This window comes from Sciurus carolinensis, chromosome 3 (assembly GCF_902686445.1).
Source record: "Sciurus carolinensis chromosome 3, mSciCar1.2, whole genome shotgun sequence".
Taxonomy (NCBI): Eukaryota; Metazoa; Chordata; class Mammalia; order Rodentia; family Sciuridae; genus Sciurus; species Sciurus carolinensis.
The window spans coordinates 149,297,566-149,317,487 of record NC_062215.1 but is presented as its reverse complement, the minus strand read 5'-3'; the positions used below and the strand labels follow the sequence as shown (position 1 = coordinate 149,317,487).

At 41.8% G+C, this 19,922-nt stretch overlaps 1 protein-coding gene across 1 annotated transcript in view; it reads right to left on the bottom strand.

The window, feature by feature from the left end:
- Kiaa2012 (KIAA2012 ortholog) overlaps positions 1-13,508 on the bottom strand; it is a 123,141-nt gene extending 109,633 nt beyond the window's left edge. Inside the window, exons 1-2 of the mRNA XM_047542946.1 lie at positions 13,105-13,508; positions 11,498-11,779 (exon numbers count right to left, since the gene is read on the bottom strand). Of these exons, the coding sequence (XP_047398902.1) occupies positions 11,498-11,779; positions 13,105-13,188 (366 nt within the window). The 5' untranslated portion in view covers positions 13,189-13,508. The remainder of the gene's footprint in view (positions 1-11,497; positions 11,780-13,104) is intronic.
- Between the last annotated feature and the right edge of the window lie 6,414 nt (positions 13,509-19,922).

Here is a 19,922-nt window from a genome sequence, read left to right as displayed (position 1 = left end):
GACGTCTGCCGGACCTATGAATGCAGAGGAGGGGGAGGGGACCCCCAGCTACCTGTCCCTGCCTCACACCAGCTGTCCCTGTCCACTCACCCCAGTGCTGGCAGGATGGAAGGAAGAGGTGGGGTCTGTGTTCCTGCCAGCAGATAGGAGTGGCAGGGTGCCGGAGTCCCCAGGAAGGGCAAAGCTGGCCTGGGCAGCCAGCTGACACCTTACTGCTGAGGGTGACCCAGGCCTTGTGAGCAGGAGGCCACAGTGGAGCAAAGAAGTCCCAGGACTGGCAGGCAAAGCCGCCCACAGTTCAGCCCTTACCCACTTCTTCAGGCGTATTTCTGGCCAGTCATACCTGTTGAATTGCCCTGAACTTCCTCTCCATCTCCCCTCCAGGCCCCCTCACCTATGCCTAAGAAGGCCTTTCTCCATTTATTTTTACCACCAGGCTCCTCTCAAATTCTACCTCCTCCAAGAAGTCACTCCAGCTTTTCCCACTCAGATGTGGTCACATCGGTATAGGTAAAGATTTTAATAAAACTCCAAAAGTACAGATAACAAAAACAAAAACAGACAAAGGAGATTACATCAAACTAAAGTTTCCACACAGTAAAGGAAACACTCAGCACAGCAAAGATACAACCTACAGAATAGGAGAAAAAATTCTGCAAACTATTCATCTGAAAAAGGATTAATATCCAGAATATATTAGGAAGTTAAAAGAGTCAAGAACAAAAGACATCCAGTTAAAAAATAGATGATGTAAACAGACATTTCTCAAAAGAAGAAATTCACATGACCAACAAATTTATGAAAAAATGCTCACCCTTAGCTGTCAGGAAAATGCAAATCAAAACTACCATGAAGCTTCATCTCACCCCAATTAGAATGGCTATAATAAAAAAGAAAAAATAACAAGTGCTGGTGAAGATGTAGAGAAAAGGAAACTCTTGTATTGATGGAAATGTAAATTGGTACAGCCACTGTGGAGAACAGTATGGAGGTTCCCCAAAGAACTAAAAATAGAATTACCACATGATCCAGCAATCCCACTGCTGAGTATATAGCCAAAGGAAGGGAAATCAGCATACCAAAACAGATAACTGCTCTGCTGTGTTTATTGTGGCACTATTCACAATAGCTAAAATATAAAATTGACATAGGTGCCAATCAACTGATGAATGAAGAAAGTGTGATATATATATGTATATGTATAAAGGTATATATATGGACACACACATATATACATATATACAATGGAATATTATTTGGTTATAAAAAAGAATGATAGCCTATCATTTGCAGCAGAATAAATGGAACTGAAGAACTGAAGAACATCATGTTATGTGAAATAAATCAAACACAGAAAGACAAATACCTCATGTACTCATGCACGCTCTCTTTCTCATATATGGGTGCTAAAAAACAAAGCAGATCTGAATGTAGAGTAGTGATTATTAGAGGGTGAGTGGAGATGGGGAGGAGGGGAGATAAGAAAGAATGGATAACAGGTACCAAGATGCAGTTAGATGGAAGGAATACCTCTGTGGTAGAGCACTTGCCTAGTGTGCATGAGGCTGGGGTTCCACCCTGGCACCAAAAAAAAAAGGAAAAGAAATAAGTTCTATTGACTATAGTTCACAATAACCTATTATCTCTTTATCTCTACCTAGAAGAGAGAAGCTCAAAAACTCCAAACACCAAGCACCAAGTAAAGATGAGGAGGTGGAAATGTCAATTACCTGATTTGATCAGCACATACGTATTGAAACATCACACTGCACCTCATAAATATGTATGATTATTACATAATAATCAAAAATTTATGTGACTTATATATATATATTTTAGACAGGGTCTTACTGTGTCACCCAGGCTGGCTTTGAACTCACAGGATCAAGCAATTCACCCATTTCAGCCTCCCAACAACTGGTGCCCTGAGCACAGCTTAATCAGAACTTTAAAAAATGTTTAAGGATTTAGGAAACGCTCACTACCCCATTCTTGCCATTATAAGCTATATATATTGACTCATCACACATACCTCATAGATATGTGCAATTAAAATAATAATATAAAAGATCAGTCATAATCACTAGCTTCTTCATACTTCCACAGCATATTCCTAAATTTTATCTCAACTTTTCTCATAGACTGCCTCATATCAAGTGTCACTGGGACACAAACTGGCCTCCTTCACTAGATTGGGGACTTCTGTTGAATAGAGGTCATGGCCAACCCCATACACCCTGGCAGCTTCTATGCTCATCCAACGACTGTTTGTTAAGTGTTAGCTCTGTGTCAGGTGTCATGTGTCATGTGTCATGTGTCATGTGTCAGGTGTTGTTCTGGACACTGTCTACTTAGTGACTACTCACTAGTTACTAAGTCACTAACAAGTTCAGATCAGTGGAAAGAACCAGTAATGTCTGTACTCACTACTGACCACCTGTGCCCTGAGGTGCCAGCGCCAGACAGAAGTCCTCTCGATATGCACAGCTGGTGCCTCCTGTCCCTCAGTCAGCTTGCTGGAGTCAGTGTGCTCTGGCACAGCCCAAGCCTTAGATACAGGGTGACTGCCCATTGTTTTCACACCTCTGCAGGTGTGATTGGAGCCAGCCTTGGGACAGCCAGGTGAATGCAACTGGAGTAGAGGTGGGGGCAGGGTGGGAAGGGGAGAGACCCCTGGCAGCTGTGCCTGGAAAGCCTTCTCCAGCCCCCACCTGCCTTCAGTAGGCCTGAACAAACACCGCCACTCTTAGCCAGTCCCTTTCTCTGCAGGTTTCATCTCTGAAATTCTGTATGAATAATATTGTCACTCCCATTCATCTTTGGCAACCATGTGTTCCAGGTCATAGAAAAGAGAATCTAAGGGCTGTGGTTGTGGATCAGTGGTACAGCGCTTGCCTAGCATGTGTGAGACACTAGGTTTATTCCCCAGCACCACATAAAAATAATAAATAAATAAACAAAATAAAGGTATTGTATCCATCTACAACTAAAAATGTTTTTTAAAAAAGAGGAGAATTGTGAAGTGGCCTGAATTTTCTCATTAATGCAATGTTATAACAAGTCTTGATTCCTGACCAAATCTTTTAGCATCAAAGCTTTTACCAGCTACATGTCACAAACATAAAGGTATAACAACTGAAATTGCAAATGGCAAAAAATTAAGCTCCAGTTGCTATGAATGCTCAGTTGACCTGGGTTTCAATCCTATCTCAATGGGACTTATTAGCTCTGTGACCTTGGAAAATTTATTGACCTTGATTTCTTAACCTGTTAAATGGGGGTAATATAAGTAAATTCCTTACATGCAAAATAATGAAATTGGGCTATAACTTCCTTACTCACATAAAAATTAACTCAAAATGGAGCAAAGGCCTCAACATAAGAGCTAAAACTAGAAAGCTTTTAGAAGCAAACACAAGAGTAAAACTTCATAACAGTGTATTTGGCAGTAATTTCTTGGATTGACACCAAAAGAACAGGCAAAAGAAGAAAGAAAAGTAGATAAGTTGGACTTCATCAAAATTAAAAACTGCATCAAAGAACTCTACAAACAGTGAAAAGGTAACCCACAGGATAGGAGAAAACATTTGCAAATTTATATCAGAAGGTTTAAGAACTCCTACAACCCAACAACCAAAAATTCAGTTCAAAAATTGGTAAAGCACTTTGAATAGAGAGATTTTTCAAAAAAAGATGACCAATAAACTCATGGAAAGATGCTCAATGTCACCCACTACTAGGGAGAAGCAAATCAAAACTGCTTGAGATACTACTTCATACCAGTTAGGATAACTGGTATAGGATAACTTCTATAGAATTTAGAAGAGAGAAAAAAGAAAACAGAAAACCAGTGTTGGTGAGGAGGTGGAGCCAGTCCCTTTCTCTGCAGGTTTCATCTCTGAAATTCTGTATGAATAATATTGTCACTCCCATTCATCTTTGGCAACCTTGTGTCCCAGGTCATAGAGAAGAGAATCTAAGGGCTGGGGTTGTGGCTCACTTGTACATGCTATAGTGCATGTGCTCTGCTGGTGGGAATGTGAAAGGGGGGGAAAGCAGTACAGTGGATCTTGAAAAAGTTAAAAATAGAATTACCACATTATCCAGCAACTCCATTTCTGGATATATACAGAGAGGAACTGAAAGCAGGAACATGTACGGAGAATTGTATGCTCATGTTCTTGGGGCATTGTTCACTATAGCCAAAGTGTGAAAGCAACCCAACTGTCCACTGATGGGTGAATGGTTAAACAAAATGTGGTATAAACACACGATGGACTATTACTCAGTTTTGAAAAGGGAGGAATTTCTGCCCGGCATAGTGGTGCACCTCTGTAATCCCAGCAATTTGGGAGGCTGAGACAGGAGGATGGCAAGTTCAAAGCCAGTCTCAGCAACTTAGTGAGGCCCTAAGCAACTTAGTGACTTGTCTCAAGGGCTGGGGATGTGGCTCGATGATTAAGCATCCCTGGGTTCAATCTCTGGTACTAAAAAAAATAATAAAAATAATTTTTAAAAGGCTGGGGCTGCAGCTCAGTGACAGAGTGTCCCTGAGTTCAATCCCCAGTACAAAAAACCCAAAAAACAAACAAACAAAAAAAAAAAAACCACACCAAAAAAAAAAAATTACAAAGAAGAGATGTGGTGGGGGAGCAATTCTGATACATGCTATAACATGAATGAACCTCAAAGATATTATGTAAGTAAAATAAGCCAGACACAAAGGATAAATACTGAAGATTCTACTCATGCGAGGCACTTAGAATAGTTAAATTCATTGCGACAGGAAGTTGGAAGTGGTTGCCTGAGTTTGGTGGCAGGAGGAAATGGGTTGTTAATGTTAAATGGATATAGAGTTTCTGTTTTGTAAAATGAAAAAATTTCTGAATGAATGATAGGAATGTTTGTACAACAATGTGAATGTACTTAAACCACCGAACTCTACACTTCCAAAAAATGGTTAAATGGTAGCTTTCATTATGTATATTTTATCACAATAAAAATGTAGATACCTTATAAAGTCATTGTGAGGATTAAATATAAGGTGAAATGATTAGAATGGTGACTGGTATAATAGTAAGTTCATTTTTTTTTTTTTTTTTCAGTGCTGGGGATTGAACCCAGGGCCTTGTGCTTGCAAGGCAAGCACTCTACCAACTGAGCTATCTCCCCAGCCCAATAGTAAGTTCTTGATGAGCATTTGGCATCATTATTAAATATTCTCTGTTGTTTACACAGGGAACTGATAGGTGAAGAATTTAAACCTTGAAAAGCAAGAATCTACTGGATCATATAAAAATGTTACCTGTAAGTTAAATTGATTAATGAAAATCTGATTTGTTTTCTTAGAATTGTGAAGAGTTAAGGAAAGACTCAGATCCACGGTGTGTGTATGTGTGTGTGTGTGTGTGTGTGTGTGTGTGTGTGTGCATGTGGTACTGGGGACTGAACCCAGAGCCTCACACATGCTAAGCAATCACTGTACCGCTGAGCCACATCCCCAGCCCCAGGTTCATATTTTACAAACACTGTTAAAGCTGTGGAGATGCTTTTTACACCTGGGCCACTTGCAGTCTTCAAAAGTCAGGCCCTCTAGGGCTTAAGAGTGGGGCTTTGGAAGGGTGGTCCAAGTTCCAACTCTAACTCTGTGGCTTACATGTAAAATTTTGGGCAAGTTATTTAGTGCCAAGTCCCAGTTTCTTTCCCTCCAAAATGGATGCAATGTGGGCACCCAGCTCGCGGGCTTGCACAGGTTGAGAGAAGCTGTTACACAGATATGTGAGCAATCCGTGAGTGTCAGATTATTGACATTACCTTTGAGCTCATATCAGGGTTGCCCACCTGTCTCTTGGGTCTTTCCTACTTCTAGCCTTATGAAAACCCCTAAGTACAACTGCTCAGGACCTGCACAAATGCATGACACCAGGAAAAGAACAGTCAAATCAATGCTTTGCTCAGTCTTGCATCCTCCTTAACACTTGATTGACAGCTGTCAGAACACTTCTCCTTTCTTAGGGACACCAACAAACAAGTAGAGGGTTACTGATCATGTCTTGCAAAAGGAACTTCCATCCTCCTGATCTTTGGTTGAAAGGGTAATAGATAATTTACTATTCTTCCTCCTTTTCTGTATTCTCCTATTTTATACGATGAGTCTATGTTATGTTTAAGATGGAAAAATAAACTTGAATCAAACACATATTTCTCACAGTATTTCTTATTTAATACAGTGGTAAGCTTTCACGGGTTAGACAGGGGCTGAAAACAGTAACCAAAGAACTAAGTGCCTTGAGTATTAGAATGTGGGCAGAAATTAGAGAGTAAAGGTTGAGTGTGGCTGACAATACTTTAAAATATAGCCACATTGATGAAGGAAATGGTGGTAGCAATTCAACCTTGTTGAAGTCTGCCACAGTTATCTAAATCTCATTTATCTCTCCATGGAATAGAAAAGTGGCATGCTATTCTCTATTTTAATACAGTACTTAATCAACTTTGCATTGTGGGACATTACCATAGTTGGTGTAAACTTCAAATTCATATGTTGATGGTATTTGGAAGTAGGGACTTTGAGACACAATTGGGGTCCTGAAGGTGGGGTCCCTATAATGGCATTAATAACTTTTTAAAAACAGGAAAAAAGACGTAAAGTAGCTTTCTTGTTCTATCTTCCCATTTGATGCCTTCTGTCATGTTATGATGTAGCAAGAATGCCCTCACCAGCTGTGGAGCAGATGCTGGTGCCTGCCCTTGGACTTCCCAGCCTCCAGAACGTCCTTTCTTTATACTCAACTATCATATTCAGTTATAGCAATAGAAAATGGACTAAGACATATAAAAAATCACTAGATTTACATAATTCTAAAAATATAAGAATAAGAAACACTTCATTTGAAAATTGCTTGGTATTTTTGATGATTTGAGAGGCACTTTAGAATTCTGCTATGCTTCAAGAGCACTGTTATGACTATCATTTAGAACCTACCCCAAATTATAGTTATCCAGGTTTTATAGCTATTTGACTTCTAAACAAGAAGTTGAAGGAATGAAAGACCTGAAGAAGAATGATTTTAACTTTTAGAGAGTGTTGAACAAGATTTATTTCTTTGTAAAAAAGCAAATCAACCACCTAGGAACATATCTGTATTGATCTTAAAGTTTGAGAACTCCAGTCTCTTGACTTCACAATTATCTTTGCTCCTTAGGAAACTGGATCATACAGAAAGTTACAGGGTGAGTGTGTGTCGAGGCATAAACTCCAGAGATATTACAATGTGTGTGCCCTTAGATCCATAAATAGAACTGGGGATGCTGAGTGTTATGGTTAGGATGTGAGGTGTCCCTCAAAAACTCACGTGTGAGATAATGCAAGAAGATTTAGAGGAGAAATGATTGGATTGTGAGACCCTTAACCCAATCAGTGAATTAATCACCTGATGGAATTGAATGGCAATTGAAGGCAGGTGGGGTGTGGCTGGAAGAGGTGGGGCATTGGGGGTGTGGCTTTGGGGTATATATTTGTATTTGGCAAGTGGAATCTCTCTCTCTGCTTCCCCATGGCCATGTGAGCCGCTTTCCTCCACCATACTCTTCCACCATGATGTTCTGCCTGACATTGCACCCCGAAGAATGGAGCCTGTTGTTTATGGATTGAGACCTCTGAAACTATGAGCCCCCAAGTAAACTTTTCCTCCTCTACAGTTGTTCTGGTCTGGTCCTTTAGTCACAGCAGTGAAAAAGCTGACTAAAACACTGGGAGATGCTTTAGACATTGAATTGCACCTCCCTGTGACAGCCTCCATCCTCCCAGTTCTGAGTGGGGCTCACATAGGATTCTTGATTCTTGGTCCAGCCAGTAGAGATCCTTCTCTGAAAGTGCTACCATACTGGTGAACCCTCCTCTACCCTTGTTTCCCTCCCCCTTTCTCTTCTAGTTTGAGTGCGGTGTCTTTAACTCTTGACCTATTGTATATGGACAAAGAAATACTGCCCCAGGGGAAGAAAGTGTGGTTATCATGGGGCTCCATTTACAGCAGGGTTTGCTGGGTAAGCACTCTACTGCTGAGCTACACCTCCACAGCCTGAAGTACAGTTTGCTCTTCCATTTCCTTTCTTCATCTTCTCACTTGGATCTCTAGGGTCAACTGTCTACCTTCTTCAAATTCATAGATTTTCTTTTTCTGTTTTTTTTTTTTTTAATTCTATGACTTTAAGAAATACTGTGATATGTAAATAAAAACATGATTTATACTCACACTACTTATGGTTGAACCCAGAGGAAAAATTTGATATGTATACCTCTGAGAAGGTATAATCAACCTTTTAAAAATTTGGGTCATATTAGGGTGGCGATGTTTTCTATACTGCCTGGTCTGGAATTCTGATGTGACGATGTTCTTGAGTGAATTACTCAAATTCTCTATGCTTCTGTTTCCTCATCTTTAAAATGGGATCATGGAATATCCCATGGACTATTAGAAAACATGAATGAGTTATATTTGGGAAGCAATTAGAAGAAACAGGAGCATCATAGATATTCAAAAAATGCTATTGAACATTGGTATTTTTATTATCTATGTATGAATATGATTTGATTTTCTCGCATTATTTATGGCTGATACACGACTTAGCACCTGACCCCAAACCCATTAAATGATTATACTGTAATTTATCTAATCAAGATTTATTGTCACTTATTATTTTTAGTGTTTTGCATACTAATAAATAACTGTAGAGTTTAAAAACTATAAAATAATAATAAAATAAAAATTAGGAAAATAAATAATAGTAAACATTTTGTGCATAAATCTTTGGACATATCATTTATTTCCTAGGGCCAAGTTCTCAAAGTGGAAAACTGAGTCAAAGGGTATTAACTCATTTTAGGGTTTTTTCAAAATGCCTTCCAGAAATGTCATGTGAATTTGTGTTCCTAATGCATGAGACTGCTGTTTCCCTGTAGCCTTCCCAGCTCTGGGTAGGATTTGGAAAATTTCTTCAGTCTGTAGTCTTCCTAATCAGATGATACTGTCTATTTTCCAGAGCTCTACTCTGCTGAAATGTTCATTTTCTTTAATCCCAAATCCCTTTGAGTTGCTTCCTCTCCTCTTTGAATGTCCTATGTTTTCTAATCTTAAATTCCTGCCCTGTTATTATTCCAAAGCTTATTTCCTTTTGGATTTCTTCAGATCATTTCCCCCCTTGGACTCAGACTATGTTAGACTATGTATTCTTGTATTCTGTTTTGTATGTATGAGCTATAAACCTAATGGATGGATACCAGAGACAGGAATTCCTTTTTTTTTTTTTTTTTTTTTCATTGAACCCAAATCCGACCCAAAATGATGTTGTTGCCAAAAGGACTTATCTACTTCATAAATTAATAAGATCCCTTTTGCCCAAAGACTGTAGCCATATGGATATGCACCTGAGTGCCATGGAAGCTATTACTCTGGGCAGTCAGTCTACATAACAGTCATTGTCTAACAAGAAACTAAATATTTAAACACAGAAGGAATTTAATTTGGCGGATTGGTTGCACACATGTTTGGGGAGATCAGAAGCCAGATATGGAGGCAACTTTGGGCTCAGTAATTTCAGGAAGCTGGGACCACCCCTATACTAGAGGGACAGTTGCTGGTGGACTCACCTGGAGGAGCCCAGGGCCATCATAGGCCTGTCTGTTGGGACATGAGATGATGTAGATGTTTCTGATCACCTGAGGCAGAGTGGGAGGGGGAAAATACCCTTCTTTCCCCTTCTCCCTCTCCAATCTTCTCCCCTTGTCAATTCAATCAGGAACCAGTTGACACAGACTTTGTGGGACTGTACATAACCTGTGGTCAACCCCCTTGTGACACAGAGCCAAGCAGGAGAAGGGTGTTTAAAGGGTTTCTGGGGGCAAACAGGGAAACGCCGGGCAAATGGCCTCTGGGGTCCCTTCAAGTCCACAGACAAAAGTGCAAACCATGAAGGCCCGGGAGAAGTACGTGGTCCCATATTTGAATCCCGGCTTAGTGATTTCCTAGCTCTCTGGCTTGGGGCAAATCACACAGCTCCTATGAGCTTCAGTTTCCTTATCTATATAAGGAAATAGAAAAGTACATTTCATGAAAAGTCATACTCCATTTATGTATGATGTGTCAAAATACATTCTGCTGTCATGCATAACTAATTAGAACAAATTAAAAAAAAGAAAACCATGTTTCACATGGTCACTGTGAAGATTAAATAAAATAACAGCTACAAAGTAATAGTAAGCATCCAACAACAATTGACTTTCTTTCATCCAAATGTAGGGTTTCAAGACAAAGGACAATTTGGTCAAGATCATCTAGTTTCTCTATTTTGAAAGAAGGGAAGGAGACAGAAGAATCTGTCCTTTGAAAGTTCTGCCTAGGGTTGGGGGTAGGTGATAAATTGTCCAATAATGTTAATGGAAGACAATCTAAGAAACATTGAAAGTATTGTGCATGGCTGATTCACTCCAAAAACATTTATGGAAATGATTTAGACATAGTTCCTGCGATGGGGGAGATGTTATTCTGTCAGGGATGACAGATGGTCAAAGAGATAAATCTCAATGCATGATGGTAAGGGAATGTTTGCAAAAGAGGAAGCCCAGGGATATCTCTGCCCAGGGAAGTGGGAGAAAGTTTCAGAGAGGAGATGATATTTGAGCTGCGTGTTGAAGGGTGGGTAGGAGTTAGCTGCTATAGAAAGTGAGGAGTCATGAAAGGGTATTGGGGTGTTGGGGTGCCCTAGTCACACACTAGGGAGCCAAGGGGTCCACAGTGGAGTTGGTGGTTAGAATGGGTGGGAGATGGAAGAGGAACCCGTGTGTGAAGAGCCTGTCAGAAGCTGATGATTTTATTAGTCAGCAGAGATTTAAACCAGAGAGTAATCCATCATCTCAAATCTAGATTTTCATAAAGTGACACATCTTCCCAGACTGTATATGGACTCAAAGGGCCGAAGTCTGCAGTTATATAAGGCAGAGTCTATGTGTGCATCTCACAAGAAAGTCTGAATCAGAAAAGGAGCACAGGGTTCCCCTTTATATTAAATGTAAAATGGAAAAGGTCATTAACTGGTCCTACAGATGCTGAAGAGCCCAAGGTAAATATTTAAAATGTTCTCTTTCTCATTTCTACAGCACCAAGAACATCAGAGGTAGGATGACGATGCTCATGATTCTGAGACAGGATTTCAAGGACTCCTGGTGAAGCGTCTGCTGGCCTGAATCTGTCTGAATGCTGAAAAGGACTTTGTTACTAAAACTGAAAGGAAATACAAAATGGCAACAGAGCCCTTTATGCTTTCAGAGCCCTCGCTCCTGCGTTAGCTCGTGAAGATGGTGTGTGGCCAAAGTACAAACCCATTTTAGAGACGAGGAAATGGACCTCTGAGGGTTTCATTAGGGTCCCCAGAGCTGCATCTGGGTTTATAGACACACAGGCTACTGCCTTCCCCAAACCCGAGGGCATGCTCCGCCTACCTGCTTCCTTCCATATGCCAGGACAGCTTCTTTGAGATCTTGAAGTGTGTGCAGTTCAAGATCCAGTCCCTTCCTGCGACCTCCGGGGCAGCGGGAGCCCTTTCTCTTTAGGGGGGTCCATGCTGGGATGGCTAGCCCTTCTGAGTAGAGGATCAGGGCACCCTTCCGTGTGCTGAAAGTCTTAGGGAGAAAGAGACTCCAGGAATGCTGGCTGGCATCAGCCTCGTCCTGAGGTTTGCTAACCAAGACGTAGTCTTCTGGGGACTTCCAGTTCAAGTAATCCTGCAATGAAAAGAAACTACCTTGACTGAACCACCGTGGAAGACCCTTCTCCCGCAAATTGCTTCCGTGCAGTGTTTGACTTTCTCTTCAAGTTACTGATTTTCTCTGAGTTGTTTCATGTGGAATTATGGAACACGATTACATTTTTTTGGTAGGGAACTGAACCGAGGGGTTCTTTACCACGGAGCTACCTACCCAGCCCTTTTTTGACTTCTTATTTTTGCTAAATTGCCCAGGCTGGCCTTCAACTCACAATCCTCTTGTCTCAGGCTCCAGAGTCCCTGGGATCACAGGTGTAAAGCACAATTACTCTTCTTAGCAACTGGTTTTTCTTCCCTTGTCTCAAAATTAGTAGAACCCAGGGCATGATTCTATTTTATTCCATACAATTGTCAGGAGAGCTATTCAAGTCTGGAGGCTTGAGTGGGTACAATGTAGGTAACAGGCCAGTTAAAGTTTCCTGGTATGCAAGAAAGAAGTCAGAATTGTCAAGGGCAGCAGATAACTTTGAAATTAGATCTGGAGTAGTTGGCAGTTTAAATAGGAGAAAACCATTCCAACCCACTACTGCTTCAGCTACACATAGGGAGAATTTCTATACATTCCAGATGCTATGTAACATTACCTAATTTGGCTATTTAGGAGCCTATAAAGTAGTTATACATCTTGTAAGTAAATGCCATTGGTCATAGAGGTCCTTTGAAATTTTATATGTCTTTTAACACAGCAAAGGTCAAATATCATGACAAACTGCCATGACAATGGAAATCTCTATATGACCCAAAATTTGCAAAGCACTCCCTGTGGATTTCTTATTCCTGGCAGGATTCAAGAAATAAAATTCCAGTACAACAAGGAAATTTTGCCACCTCTTTAAAATCCTCTAAAATGAGATTTTTTTTGGCCTATATTAAATATGAATCCTGTGGGTTGAATTCCAGAAAGTTCAAGGAAGCCATTGAAATGGCACGAACACACACAGCACTTCAACCTCAGAGCATGGCTTCTAAAGACCAAACAAACAACGGCTTGCCTAGAACCCAGGTGGGAATTCTGGTCACGAACCAAAACCACCCAAATTCCAGACAATCTGGATTCACCTTCAGTATCAAGCAAAGGAGGTTGTAAGTCAAAGTGCAGGAGAAAGAAAGAGGGCCCCAGGGGCAGTCTTGGCATGTCAGGCCAACTACAATAAGATCTGCCAGGGACCCTCACCAGCTCAGTGACAACACACACCAAAACACACTTGCCTCATCCTCGAGTGGAAAGGTAGAACATTCCTCTCCCACCCCCAAAACGTGCCCCTTTTCAGCTGTAAGACTCACCTCTGGTTCAAAATAGACTTCCAACTTCTGTTGGTTCTGGACCAACTTCCCGTGTCCCCGGCTCAGGAGAGACAGCTTGAACATGCTTCCCCTCTGACCACCCTTCTCAAGGGCAGTTCATCTTGGTTTTGAAGACTGAAAACTGGTCACACCTCAAGATTTCCGAAGCTCGGCAGCAAGCCCAAGAAGACCACAAACACTGGGCCTTTTATTAAATACATTTTTCCCTCTTACTGCAGCTTCTTAGTAACAACCAGCCACACAGTTTAGACAGTGTGCATCTTTGTGGAGAGAAAAACAAACTGCCTGCCCAGACTCCTGCAGCCCCGGATTTACTCTCTGGGCAACCTCTCTCTCCCCTCCTGGAGCCCTTGTTGTCCCTGGGTTCTGGTTGCTCTGCTACCGGCTGTGTGCATCCACAGATCTGGGCCACGGCACCATCCTTTTCATTGTGGCAGAGGTTGTTTCCCGGTTGCTATGGCAGCACAGGGAAATGAAGTCCCTTAACCCAGCAGAGGCCAGGCAGAGACTGTGGAGGGCAGTGGTGTTCATTCTCCAGCTGGGGTAGAGGTGGGGGGCTGTCCACTGGTCATTGAAAGGACCAGGCTCAGATGGCAAGTCCTGGTTGTGGGGGTGGGGGAGGGGCATAGGTTTTTTGTTGTATGCTCACCTTGCTTTTAGAGTGTCTTCCCCTTTCTCCTGACACATGAACCTGTCGCTGACAGCTAACCAGTAACAGACTCAGGGAAGTCGTCTAGGTCACCTGAAGCCACCTGTGATGTTTTCTTTGGCTGAGCCCCAGCATCCCCTGAACTGAACAGGAGGCCTCATTATGGAAGTGGCTACTTCGCATGAGTGAGCAGGAGATACTGGGACTCTTCGGTTTCCTTTCTGTGCCTGATTCTCAAATGGGCAGCTTCTATTCCCAGAGGGGGCACTTTGGAAATGTGGGTGGGGCGTTTTGGTTATCACAATGATCAGGGGCCACTGCTGGCTTAGCAAGAGGAGTCTGGGATTCTGTAGTGTGTGAGATTGTCCTGCAAAATGGATTGTCCCACTGGAATGCCAGTAGCGTCCACATGGAGAAACATTGCTATTGGGCTACTTGATTCTCTTCAATGCTGACACCATGAGGAGCACAAGATGAGAAGGAAGAGGGTCCGGGAACAAAAAGACCCCTTTGCTGGTGATCTAGGACCCTGCTTTGACCTGAGCAAGCTAGTAAGTTACCCTATGATCTGTCTGCGGGTTGGTGGAAGTGCCCCCTGCTGGCTTGTGTGCAGAAGTGCAGCAGACTACAAGCCCACTTACTTTTTAGGTCTCTGGCGCCTTCCCCTGAGGCAGGCTCAACTCTAGTGAGGAAGAATCTGAGGTCATGTTGTAAAATGAGATTTTGTTGATAATGGAGAATCAATGCAGTAAATTTAGTCAAAACCACAATGAAATAATACTTCACACCTACTAGGATGGCTATTAAAACAGCAACAACAAAAGAAAATAATCTATGTTGATGAAGATGTGGAGAAAGTGGAACCCTTATGCACAGTTGGTAGGAACATTAAATGGCGCAGACTCTATAGAAATTTCCATAGCAGTTTCTCCGAAATATTAAGTATAGAATTAATGTGATCTAGAAATTCCACTTCTGAGCATATACCCCCAAAAGGAGTGAAAGCAGGGTCTCAAGGAGATATTTGTACACCCCATGTTTAGAGAAGCACTATTCACAAGAGTCAAAATGTGGAAGCAGCCACGTGTCCACTGACAGGTGGATGGTCAAACAAAATGGCATAGACATGTGATGGAATATTATTTAGCCTTTAAAAGAAAGAAAACTGGACCCAGGCTACAGATTGAGGAAACTTTGAGACTTAGGCTAAATGGAATAAGCCAATCACAAATGGACAAATGTATTATTCCACCTCTGTGAAGTGCCTAGAGTGGTCCAGTTCATGGAGACAGAAGGTAGGATGGTGGTGGCTAGGGACTGGGGGAGAGGAAAGCAAAGTCAGTGTCTGATGGGTACAGATTTTCAGTTTGGGAGATGAAAAACTTCTGGAGATGGATTCACAATGTGAAGGCACTTGGTGCCAATGAACTGTAAATTTAAAAATGATTAAAATGATAAATTTATGTGATATCCTTTTTTTTTTTTTTTTTTTTTTTGCAATGCTGGGGATTGAACCCAGGACCTTGTGCTTGCATGGCAACTCTACCAACTGAGCTATATTCCCAGCCTGATACGTGACTTAATTTAAAACATTTTTCCAATCTGTAGCATCCCTCCCCACCACTTAGCACTTCATAATCTAATTGGTTAGCATTATTGTAAAGTAACCTCCTTACAGTAGATGGGACAAAATTCTACAAAACCTGGGTTATATATACTTTACAGGAATCTTAGGTTATAGTTGTTCCTTTCCTTCTCCTTCATCACACCTTCAAAGTACAAGGATCCTTCACGTCCTGAGAGATTACTCTATGAGACATAATTCCTGGACTCAAGGAGCCCCTGGTACCTAAAAGATGTTGAGGCAGTTGGGTGCAGTGGCACACACCTGTAATCCCAGTGGCTGGGGAGGTTGAGGCAGGAGAATCTCAAGTTCAAAGCCAGACTTAGTAATTTAGCAAGGCCCAAAGTAACTTAGTGAGACCCTGTTTCAAAATAAAAAATAAAAAGAGCTGGAGGTTTGGCTCAGTGGTTAAGGGGCCCTGGGTTCAATCCCTGGTACCCAACAACAGCAACAACAGCAAGCAAACAAAACCCAAAAAACTTTAGGGCAGCTGTGTTCATGGACATGGAGAAAGGTGGGCGCTCTAGGAAAAGAGGTAAATGTATACATATGGTGGAGTTGGAGGTGGTAGATGGATGGTGGTGGGCATCGTGGAAGGCTACAGAAGAGAAGGACATTAGAGGTTGGTGGGAGAGGGTGGTCGTTTGCTGGGAAGAGAGGATGGCAAGGGGCAAAGATGAAAGAGGATATTGCAAGATCAATGATAGGAAATTTGGGGAAAGGATGACCTGTCTGGTATGGCCAAAATAACACGTCATATAGACAGATGAGACCAGAGAGAGAAGTCAGTGGGCCAAGACCATGGAGGCCACACATATATGGTGGATTTTATTCTTCAGGTAGAGTTTCCAAAGCAGGAAGGTGATGTGACTCTATCTGGGTTTTAGAAAGATGACTCTGAGAAGTTTATAAAGGATGTGTAGAAGGAGCGATGCTTATCTCATAAACCATAAACCTCTGGGTGAACGTTCAGGACTTGTCACCCAGGCCAATCTTCCCTTGGATATGAATCCAAGTAGGTCAGGAATCATCACTTGCTATATGGCCATTAAGGGAGTGAGACATAGAAGGGCAAATTCCATACCGGTTGCAAGGACATATCAATTCTACCATTTTGTAAATGATGTTGCTCGAGAGAAAGAGAGTAAAGTAGCATCAGAGTCACTGGATGGAGCAATTAGGAGGAAGTCCAATGAGAATCATTATGGTAGCTAAGGTTGACTACCCCATGGGAGTTATCTCTCCAAACTCAGCTGACTTTGAAATGCTGACTTTGCCCATAAATGGTGAATCAGGACCCCAGGAGGTGATCTTTCTGAGTCTAGGTTGAGAGTGAATCTTGCCTGGGAAAATGCACAGGTGTCTCTGTGGCCCTTCCAGCACCAGGACAAGGATGCCAGGCCTCTCTGGGGTTGTGATCTGTGAGCAGCCAGAAACCACAGCTCAAATCAAGCCTCTTCTACACGGTTGTGTTTACATCCATGCTGTTTAATATGGACAATGAACAGATCCACAGATCAATTAATAGACATTTAAAAGCATTTACTCAGTCCCCATAACAGTTTATGGAAAGTGCATTTAGAAAGCAATCGGGGTTATTGCTATTCTAAAGTGCTTGAGGATTCCAGATGAAAGGCCCTTGTAACTGGAAAGTATTTATAAGTCAAGAAGAAACCCTCCACACCCATGTTATACAACACCAACACCATCCCCCGGCATGCCTGACCTGCCAGTCCACGCAGCATGTCTGTTTAAATTACACTGTAAATTCTATAGGGTGGAGACCTTGTTTTTATGGTTTGTAAAGCATCATGAATAACCATGGCACTCTGTAAATAAATAGAAACCACATGAAACAAAGAAAATAGATGCTCCTCAATGGTCGTGTCCCCAGTGTGTTCAGGAATTTGTCCCTCGTTCCAAAATGCTTGGGGTAAATTGATGCTGCTCTGGAGGAGTGGTCTAGGAGATAGTGTCAGGATTTTCACCCCCCTTTACAAAGAAGTGTGACTATATTTTCTAGTAATTTCGTTCATCATCAGGGACAGTGTACAAGAAGAACCATGGGTGTTTCCCTTGCTTCCTGAACAGCAAAGATCATGCAGAGATATTAAATAATTTGCGTAAAGTCACAGAACAAACCAGAGGTGAAGTGGGACTTTATCCAAACTAAATTGCAAAAGTGGGATGGACAGCAGGCTGGAACTTCTGCAATAGAGTGGTGGCAACTACTCATAAGAAGCAGAGTTAACCTACAGCTGTCAGGAAATGACCCTGACTATAGCCACCACGATACACTCTTTAGCCATGAAACTGGAGACTGAACACGAGACCTCTGCCATGATTCTCTCTAAACACTCCTATCTTCCCAACCTTGTCTCTCTTTGCTTTATCTTGCAAATATAGTTGCAAATTTTCTAGGTCTTAACATTTTCAGCTTCCTAACCTTTTGTGCCAGAAGCAAAGTGGAATGAAGATTGCTAGAACTAGCCACGGTGATCTACCATGAGCACTGAAGACAAATTAAATGAGAATATCAAAATGAACTGGGCATGATGCCGCATGCCTGTAATCCCACTAGCTCTTGATGCTGAGGCAGGAGGATCACAAGTTCAAAGCCAGTCTCAGCAACTTAGCAAGACTCTAAGCAACTCAGTGACCCTGTCTCTAAATAAAAATACAGAAAGGGCTGGTGGTGTGGGTGTGCTTCAGTGGTTAAGTGCCCCTGGGTTCAATCCCTGATACCAAAAATAAACAAAAACAAAAACAAAAAACAATAACAACAACAAAGAATGTCAGAATGAATGAGAGTTTTGAAGTTATGGGTCATGTATATGGCAAGCAGCATTGCTGTGCAATATGAAGGCTCATCCCACTTGCTTGTGACCTATAGACTGTAAGTCTCTGGAAGGTAGGGGCTGGATCATTTTTAGGAATCCCCATCATGTCCCATCCCTTGCACAGAGTAGCAGCTGAATGAATATTCGTTGTTTGCTTTTTAACAGCTCAAAGAGATGTGCAATTAGCTTTGAGCCAGTATGAAAGATACATGAAAGAAGAGAAGTAGGTCAAAGCCTGTTTTAGTAGTGAGTAGCTTGCCTAGCCATAGTACAAAGCTTAGGCCTATAAGTTAAAGACTCCATTCACCCCAGGCTCAGTAAACAAAGCCTGGAGGGCACCAACAAACTCACTGTGGAAGAGGCAACCCTTCAAACTTGGAAGATGCACAAGCTTGCTGAGGAAGAGTACTTGGCTTGTCCAGAGCTGGGTCAATTTCTCATGTGGTCCAGGCCAGATGTGAGAGAAGAAAATGCAAAAGACAACAAAGAACACTCTAGAATCACAGTAGAGGAGAAAGTGTCAGCCATGGCTCCCTGCTTCCTTCCTCTCCTTAGGTATAAATTATGGCCACATGGCTGGGCTAGTTTGGGAGGAGGGCACTAGAGATCTATTTATTTTAGATCTTTCTGAAGGGTTTGCTTTGGGAGTCTAAAATATTTAGTTATGCCTTTGCTCTGGGCTTCATTTTATTAGTAGGAACACTCACAGTAATTGCAAGCTCTTAAATTTATGGTGGGGAGATAGTAAGTTTGTAGAAGAAATAAAAATCACACGTTCGTGGTTCTTTTGGAACATGGGGAGAAATCAATCACCATCTGGACAGCTGCTAGAGTCACTGGGGGCAAAAGTAACAAGCCTTCATAGGAACAGACCCACAGAGGCGACAAGAGTGAGGAAGAGTTTAACCCTAAGGGGAGTCTCAGAGCAGGGGCCACTCACTGAGACCACAGGAAACCTTAGAGCCATTGAATGTTAGAATGAGTTTTATCTGTCATTGGTTTAGCCATGGGTAAGTTTTTCTTTTGATTTACATTGATGATTACTACAGTGATGCTTATTTAATTAACAAATGCAATGATTTGTGTGTAGTTTTTATCACAGGTAATGGGCTCAAAAATAGAAAATATTAAGAAATAACTTCATCCCATAATCCAGAATATACATAAACTCTCTCCCCATTATTAGTACACAATGGTAAGTTTTTGCCATGCATACTGATGCTCTGAGTCATTTCCTCACAGTATGTAGACAGCAAATTATGGACACTTCTCTCACCTGGTTTCTTGCTCAGTATTTAAACTCTACCATGAGAATAAATTTTATATTTTCTAACTATTACAGAGTAAAAATTGTGAACTGCATACTGATCACTTTAGAGAGATATTAATTTGGTGTACAAAACATGCATCTTTCCAGGAACATAGCATCTGCATACCCCAAGGTGTATGCAAATTCTCTTCCTACTCTTTGCCCACATTGGTGACATTTTTGATGTTCAGATTGAGTCCCCAACCTGGGCCCCAGGAAAGAGATGGTCAGGGTGCTGGGACTGATCTGAGGAAGAAGTCAGAGTGCTTGGAGAATCTTCCCCTCGAGCCCCACGTGGCTAGAGTTCATACTATGAAGCCAGGAGCCCCTGGCCCCCAGGGCCCCTCGCTGCCTGTGACTCAACCTGGATACTTT